At 45.5% G+C, this 8,568-nt stretch overlaps 1 protein-coding gene across 5 annotated transcripts; it reads right to left on the minus strand.

The window, feature by feature from the left end:
* Positions 1–2,499: 2,499 nt before the first annotated feature.
* Positions 2,500–7,901, minus strand: rxfp3 (relaxin family peptide receptor 3). Of its 5 annotated transcripts, XM_048543652.2 has the most exons (3): positions 6,084–7,430; positions 4,385–4,449; positions 2,500–2,899 (listed from the first exon to the last, which is right to left on the minus strand). In XM_048543652.2, exon 1 carries the CDS (start codon positions 7,379–7,381, stop codon positions 6,137–6,139), a length of 1,245 nt encoding a protein of 414 aa, XP_048399609.1. In that variant the 5' UTR covers positions 7,382–7,430; the 3' UTR covers positions 2,500–2,899; positions 4,385–4,449; positions 6,084–6,136. The 5 variants fall into 5 exon arrangements, 4 of the variants coding, with proteins under 4 accessions (XP_048399609.1, XP_048399614.1, XP_059505350.1 ...); XM_048543657.2 differs by lacking the exon at positions 4,385–4,449; XM_059649367.1 differs by having other exon boundaries at positions 4,385–7,430.
* Positions 7,902–8,568: the final 667 nt, after the last annotated feature.

An 8,568-nucleotide genomic window follows, 5' to 3' on the forward strand; every position in this document is an offset into this window, starting at 1 on the left:
TGAAATAACCCCAGCATCTCAATGGCATCATAGATCTACTTTTGTCTTGGGTCTTACAAATTGCTAATGGATTGGCTGTCTCTTGTGCAAAACTGATAAATTAACAGACAATTCAACATACCAGCACACTAGTCGTACCATATGATAAATATAAATCAAGGAGAATCATACATGCTGATCATTAGAGTGTGACTCTCTTGCGACTGAATACTGTACGGTATGCAAAGTAAAAAACATTTTTTTCTTCTGTAATCCTCTTCTATAATGTGATTACATGCTTCATTCACACAAATGACAATCAGTGCAACATTAGCAAAAAATATGCAATTGACAAAATGTGCGACTTTCTTTCCATTACAAAAGATAAAACAAACAATGGTGATGACTGCAGCTCCATATGCAGTTTATGGTATAAATCTGGAAACATGCTTAAGAATACACTGGTTCTCTTTCACTGTTAGCTCATGAGAGCACCAAGATAGTTAAAGGGGGATAATTTGATCTAAGTTGCTGTCCAGCCTAATTGTCATCCAATGTTGTATCGTACAGCATCAGTTTTGCTCTCAACAATATGTCAAATTTAATTTACATTAATTGTATAAACCCAGCATTGCACCTGATCCCATGGGATTCCCAGAGGGAAACTAAGTTAACATTGATTCCCAGTTATAATGGGAACTGCAGATGCTGGAGAATCCAAGACAATAAAATGTGAGGCTGGATGAACACAGCAGGCCCAGCAGCATCTCAGGAGCACAAAAGCTTAGGTTAAGTTAATTTTCAAGTTAATTTTCAAATAAAAAAGTCACATCCAATTTGAAGTAGTCAAAACAAAACAGGTACTTATATCACTCCTCACACAAAAGTGGCATTATGTGGTTATAAAGTTCCACAGTATTTTTTTAAATTCAAACACTATAGGTCAGGAATCCTATCTGAAAGCACCTGTCACCATTGACTTTCTCAAGTACAGTTATCATCAGTGAGACAGCTTTGGCAAATTGTTTGTCAGCCAGGTCATGACAGCCTTAATGGTATATGTTTATTTTCAACTAATTAACAATACCCCCTGCTTCACAGTTTGGCCACTTCTAGAATACCAGTGATCTTTTATAGATTCTACAAGCTACTAAAACAACTTTACATGTACTAGATCTTCTAGTCACATCTCAAAGTACCTCCTCGAGCTCCTGTCTTCACTTTTGCAAAACAGAAAAAATGTAACGTTGTATGGATAATAAGATGTGAGGCTGGATGAACACAGCAGGCCAAGCAGCATCTCAGGAGCACAAAAGCTGACGTTTCGGGCCTAGACCCTTCATCAGAGAGGGGGATGGGGGGAGGGAACTGGAATAAATAGGGAGAGAGGGGGAGGCGGACCGAAGATGGAGAGTAAAGAAGATAGGTGGAGAGAGTGTAGGTGGGGAGGTAGGGAGGGGATAGGTCAGTCCAGGGAAGACGGACAGGTCAAGGAGGTGGGATGAGGTTAGTAGGTAGCTGGGGGTGCGGCTTGGGGTGGGAGGAAGGGATGGGTGAGAGGAAGAACCGGTTAGGGAGGCAGAGACAGGTTGGACTGGTTTTGGGATGCAGTGGGTGGGGGGGAAGAGCTGGGCTGGTTGTGTGGTGCAGTGGGGGGAGGGGATGAACTGGGCTGGTTTAGGGATGCAGTGGGGGAAGGGGAGATTTTGAAACTGGTGAAGTCCACATTGATACCATATGTCCCTACACCTCCTCCCTCACCCCCATCCCAGGCCCCAAGATGACATTCCACATCAAGCAGAGGTTCACCTGCACATCTGCCAATGTGGTATACTGCATCCACTGTACCCGGTGTGGCTTCCTCTACATTGGGGAAACCAAGCGGAGGCTTGGGGACCGCTTTGCAGAACACCTCCGCTCAATTCGCAACAAACAACTGCACCTCCCAGTCGCAAACCATTTCCACTCCCCCTCCCATTCTCTTGATGACATGTCCATCATGGGCATCCTGCAGTGCCACAATGATGCCACCCGAAGGTTGCAGGAACAGCAACTCATATTCCGCCTGGGAACCCTGCAGCCACATGGTATCAATGTGGACTTCACCAGTTTCAAAATCTCCCCTTCCCCCACTGCATCCCTAAACCAGCCCAGTTCATCCCCTCCCCCCACTGCACCACACAACCAGCCCAGCTCTTCCCCCCCCACCCACTGCATCCCAAAACCAGTCCAACCTGTCTCTGCCTCCCTAACCGGTTCTTCCTCTCACCCATCCCTTCCTCCCACCCCAAGCCGCACCCCCAGCTACCTACTAACCTCATCCCACCTCCTTGACCTGTCCGTCTTCCCTGGACTGACCTATCCCCTCCCTACCTCCCCACCTATACTCTCTCCACCTATCTTCTTTACTCTCCATCTTCGGTCCGCCTCCCCCTCTCTCCCTATTTATTCCAGTTCCCTCCCCCCATCCCCCTCTCTGATGAAGGGTCTAGGCCCGAAACGTCAGCTTTTGTGCTCCTGAGATGCTGCTTGGCCTGCTGTGTTCATCCAACCTCACATCTTATTATCTTGGAATCTCCAGCATCTGCAGTTCCCATTATCTCTAACTTTGTATGGAGACTGATTTGCTGCTTCTCCTCACAAGAATTCTCTGTGTTACTGTTTATAACTTTGTCTGCTCTGTCTTTGTACCTGTGCATGGATTGTCTTCAACTTCCAGTTACTCTGCAAGTAACTCTCTTCGTGACTCTCCTTCTGCTCCTCTGCTGGTAGCTCCGTTTGTCTGTAACTCTCCTTTGTGTCTTTTAGCAACACAGCTTCCTATTGGTGCCCCTTCAGGTCACTAGGATTTTATTTATCAAGAAATTCACAATTGATTCCTTTACAATTGATGAAATATCTCAAAATCCTTTCAAACGTTCTGTAAAAGAATTACAGATTCAGATAAAGAAATTAAAAACTTTCCTCCCTACACTACTTTTACTCAAGGTTGACACAAGATCTAAACTGATGAAGTAACCAATGCTGGAGTGATGAAAATGAGAGATGTGGAAGAGGGCAAAATCAACGTAAAGGAGAATTCTTGGAATGTCGTAGGAAATTCTAGAGGTTGGATTTGAGTACAAAATTTGAACTTTATGTTTGAGCTATTGTTAGATTGAAAACCATTGAGCCAGTGAGTGCAAGGATAAAGGTGACTTGGCGAGAGTAAGGTTACAGCAGAAGAGTTTTGAATGAGTTACGGTTTACATAAGGTAGAACATGAGAACTATATCAGTAAAATTTAAAAACTGACAGTAAGAAATAATTTTACTCAACAAATGTTCTTCTGTGCAAAGCAAAAAGATGCAGTGTTGGTTCTGATTCATGTGACACAAAGAAAAGCATAAGAAGTAGAGTCCTGTAAGTAACTTCTTCCACTGAGACTAATTCAATAAATGTGCTTATGGCTTCCCCACAAAGATCACAACAGCTCTAAGGTCTGAAGTTCCCTCACTGAACTATTTATTCAGTTATGTTTCTTTCTTCTTTACTACACGCCACAAAATTTCTTGCTTTCAAATACATTCTGTGTCAAACTTTGTCTTCTAACAATTCTGTTAAGTGTCTTGTCAAGTTTTACTAAAAGATGCTATATAAAAGCAACTTACTGTTATTGTTTTAAACATTGTCTACAGTAATATTACAAGTTCAGATAAATTCAGTTCATTGAAACACAATGCTCCCAAAAATTGCAAACCAGGAAAATTCTCAGTATGCATGTAAAATCTTTTAATCACGAGCAGCATTTCTTTTTGAGTTGGAATGGTCGAGAAAGGAACATCTATTTAGCGATAATGGGAACTGCAGATGCTGGAGAATCCAAGATAATAAAACGTGAGGCTGGGTGAACACAGCAGGCCCAGCAGCATCTCAGGATGCTGCTGGGCCTGCTGTGTTCATCCAGCCTCACATTTTAACATCTATTTAGCTGTACTTTTCAATTTTTGATTCTTACGCAACTGGAAGTTGAATAGAAAATATGAGTTAATTTTTATGATTCACTTTAGCCAGCTCCAAAGTAATTTTTTGTCTGGTGTTACTCCTGAGATGTTTGAGCCAGGTGCCTGTAAAGGGTTTCACGCTGCTTGACATGCTGCATTCTGAAGTCAGACTGGCTCCAAGCTCTGAAGTTCCAATAGCACTAGCAACTTCACTATGCACTCAAAACTATTTATGACAGTACAAAAGTAGCAGATTAAATCAAAGTTGCAATATGCCTCATTGACATAAAGGAACCACTGGCTTCAAGTTAAAGGAACAGATATTTGAAAAGGAAACATAATCATAGCTACAGATAAGAAACAAGGGAGTGGGACTAAATGGGTAAGTATAAAATAGATAGGAGTGAACAAATTTCCTTTACCTGCATTGTATGATTTGGTGATTTAGTATTTTGCCATTGTTGACTGTAGCTCTTCATGAATGACTCTGAAACCCAAACAGTGCAGAACTACTTTCTAGAGCAACTAATGCACTTCAGTCAAATTATCAACTCAACTTTTAAATTATATTAACTTTAATTCTGATATGTGTCAATGTATATCTGAAACTGTTTTACATCAATGCAAAATGAATAGTATAGTAATGCTCAATTAATTAAGTATTTTAGCACTATCATTACCTATTTAGCAAAAATAGTAGTTAATACTTACAACACAGTTTTGGTTCATAACTTTAATTTCCAATTATAAGTGCTAAAACTGGTGAATATGAAAATAATCAAAATTGTGCAATCTTTCAATCATGAATCTTTGTTGTCTACATTATTATTAAGGAACATAAATATGCAGATAGAGCTCAGCAGATCTGACAGCATTTAGGAAGGAGAAAACAAAGTTAATGTTTCAGGTCCAGTGACCCTTCCTCAGAAAGGGTCAGTTCTGAGGAAGGGTCACTGGACCCGAAATGTTAACTCTGATTTCTCCTTCACAGATGCTGCCAGAATTGCTGAGCTTTTCCAGCAACTTTGTTTTTGTTCCTGATTTACAGCATCTGCACTTCTTTTGGTTTTTATAAACAAGCAGTTTGCGAGTATAATGGTTTATTTCTAACAAATAATATCTGCAGAAGAGGAGTTTTAGCAAAGCTACTATTGTGAACAGTGAATCCTGAAAAGTAAACATGGCACTGTATCAGAATCTCCAGAGGTCGGGGCGTTTAGATTTTTCATCGTCACGTGGAATACGAATGGTGAATTACTTGAAGATGGAGAATTTTGTAACGAGTACCTCAGACTGAAGAAGGAGGATGAACGTAAAAGACAGACAAACCAAAGATAAACTGTAATTTGGAGCGCACATTGATTGCAATTTGAAGTGAAAACGATTCCGTATCAAATAGGGCTTCCCGGAGCTGTGGCAACCTCTCACACAGATGCTGTGATTTCACCTGATGCCGAATAATTACGCTTTTCACAGAATGAAATTCATATATTTTCTGTTCAACTTGTCACCCTGCTTAAGTGAAAACATACAACTTGAGTTTGTGTCATGATATTTACGATCATTCACAGCCTTTCATTGTTCGAGAAGACCACAAACTAATTTAGAAGATCGAACTCAAAAGTTTCCAAACTAGACACGGCGATTATTTTTGTTCTGAAAAGTGCGAGTGCCCTACTTCGTGGCGTATGATGCTGTACAGTAAACGGAGCTGTACCTGGTTCCAATCCGATTATTATTTCACAACAATCTCACGGGATAGGATAATGTTTGGCTGTAATGACTGTCGCCTAGCGGTTCTGCTATTAACTGGATTCCTATGCGTTAAAATCAATTGCGGCTAACTTCGGAAATTTCGCTGTTAAGGGGGCGCGTATAAACATTAAAACAGAAAGTGACGGAGGAACTCAGTGGGCGCATCTGTGGCGAAAGAAAATAGCTAACATTCTGTGTCCGATATGACTGTATGCTCGCACCGCTTGTCTTGGGATCAGCACTGCTGCTGTTTCAGCCACACAACGATTAACCCAGAGCAATTTGGTCTGGAGAAACGATCGAACTGCAATGGCAAAGTGACGAACTACAATGGCTTGAGAGTTGGCTAAACCTCGGCAGACTTACACTATATCGTTCTTCTGAAAAGCGGATCAATTTTAACTCATTCCACAGCCTCCTTAATAGCGGGGCTCCGCAGAGTTGGCGGGCAAGATGTCATATCGCCCGTTGCACATCACAACCCCCGGAGGGTAATACAAAATCTCCGGCTGGACCGGGTTTTTCGGAATGATGACATGCCTCTGCTCATCCTGTTCTGGCTTAGTGCTGGCTGTGAAGGGCCGCATGTGTATAATGGTGGGGGAGGACATCCTCCAGAACATGCCTTTCAGCGCCTTGCGGAACTCTCTCCTCATCAGGCAGTACAGGATGGGGTTCAGGCAGCTGTTAGTGTGAGCCAGGCAGACGGTGATGGGGAAGATGTAGGACTGGGCGATGTAGTACTCGGAGGTGAACTGAACGGCGTTGAGTTTGATCAGGACTCCCCAGAAAGTCAGCGCCTGGTTGGGGAGCCAGCACAGAAAGAAGGACAGAACGACAATGGTGACCGACTTGGTCACCTTGGACCTCCGGCTGGCGCTGGAGCTGCTGACATTCCTGTTGGTCACGTAGCGCAGCAACAGCAGGTAGCAGACCGTGATGAGGACCAAAGGGATGAGGAAGCCCAACAGCACCTTCTGGATCTGGTAGAGACCCAGCCAGAACTGACCGGAGCCGTTGTGGTCCGGGAACTTCAGCACGCACAGCTCCTCGTTGGAGATCCTGGTGGTGGTGGAGAAGACAGCGTGCGGGATGCTGGCCAGCACAGCGGAGATCCAGATCACGATGCTGACCCACATGGCCGAGCAGCCGCTCATCTTGCTCCTGGGCTTCAGGGCGGAAGCTACCGACCAATAGCGGGCCATGCTCATGGCGGTGAGGAAGAAGACGCTGGCGTACATGTTCATGACGGTCACCAGGGAGACAACCTTGCACATGACCCGGCCGAAGGGCCAGCTGAAGTCCATCGCCGTGTCCACCGCCCAGAAGGGCAGGGTCAGCACGAACTGGAAGTCAGTGGCCGCCAGTCCGGTGACGAACAGGTTAATGGAGGATTTCTTCCAGCCCCGCCTGCTCTTCATCAGGTAGAGGACCAGCACGTTACCGAGCAGCCCCAGAGCGCACACCGCCGAGTACACCACCGAGATGACGATGCGGGCGGCGGCTGAAGTGCCTCCCGCCTCCAAGTCGCCGCTCAGCGGCTCCCCCGCCCGAGACTCGTTGCTCCGGTTGAAGGCGGAGAGCCAGGCGAAGCTAACGGGCCGAAACCGGCAGCCCTGCTCCGCAGCCGCCGTCCGGTTGCTGGCGATGAGGTCGAAGTCCATCCCATGGTCTGGTCTGCTGTGACCCGGCGCACTCCCTGCTCCGTCAGCTTCAGGCGGGAAATGTCCATGGCAGAGCCCAGAACAGGCAGTTTTATACTAAACTCCACCCCCTCCCATCACCATCCACATCCACAGCACCCCCCCCCCCAGCACACACATACACCCCATCACCTCCCCCTGACACAGCTCTGCGCTTGCGTCCTCCCATCCCAGCCTGGGATCTTCCCCCGAATTATTCTTCTTCACGTTTCAGTTTGGAGACGAAGTGAGATCACATAAAGCACACACACACACACCTTCCCTGCATTTCCATCGGCCTGAGAGCCCAGAGAGAGTGGATACACCGCCCGCAATATTGACTCGTTCTCCCAAACAGAACTATTTACAAATAATCCCCACCTCCTCCGCCAATCTCTGCTCCAGTTTTCTGGCGGTTTGGACAACAGCAGCAGCAGCATCTCCTGGTGTTTACTGCACTGAGAGAGTGCGATTCCCGCTCGCTCTTTACGCGCCTCAGATTAAGGCGCGGCCAGTCACCTCACCGCGAAGTGCCAGGAGAGACAATGGGATTGGGTGTTAGAAATGACCATTTATTGAGGTCTGTTCCCTCTCCGCACACCACCTTCCAAGAAACGACACCGGGATCCTTTCAGGGTCGTGCCGCCTCAGAGGCTCGGAGGGGATCTTGAAGTTAGAAACAAAATCGCTGGAAAAGCACAGCAGGTTTTCCAGCATCTGTGGAGACGAAATTCAGGATTAACGTTTCGAATCGAATGATCCTTCCTCAGAACTACCACAGATGCTGCCAGGCCTCCTGAGCTTTCCCAATAATTTCATTTTTTTCTAATTTAGAGCATCCACAGTTCTTTCGGAGTTTGGAAGTTGGTTACAGAAATTGTTAGCGCTGGCCGCAGCTTTGTGTTCCCACCTATTTATTGCCGAAGTGATTAACTTTTGTGGGGTGGCGGCGTGGGGAGAGGGACAATACATTCGGCTAGAATCGCATGCACTCCTCTTTTTGGAGTTCCACGTCGCTTCGTTTCAGTGCTCTTTGCTTTCCCACTTGGACAAACAACGAGTTAACAAGATACAAGAGCCGAAATTGCTGGAGAATCTCAGCAGATCTGGCAGTATCCGTGCAGAGAATCCAGTGATCCCCACAACTTCCTTCTGATGCCGCCAAGACC

Source organism: Stegostoma tigrinum, chromosome 1 (assembly GCF_030684315.1).
Source record: "Stegostoma tigrinum isolate sSteTig4 chromosome 1, sSteTig4.hap1, whole genome shotgun sequence".
Classification (NCBI taxonomy): Eukaryota; Metazoa; Chordata; class Chondrichthyes; order Orectolobiformes; family Stegostomatidae; genus Stegostoma; species Stegostoma tigrinum.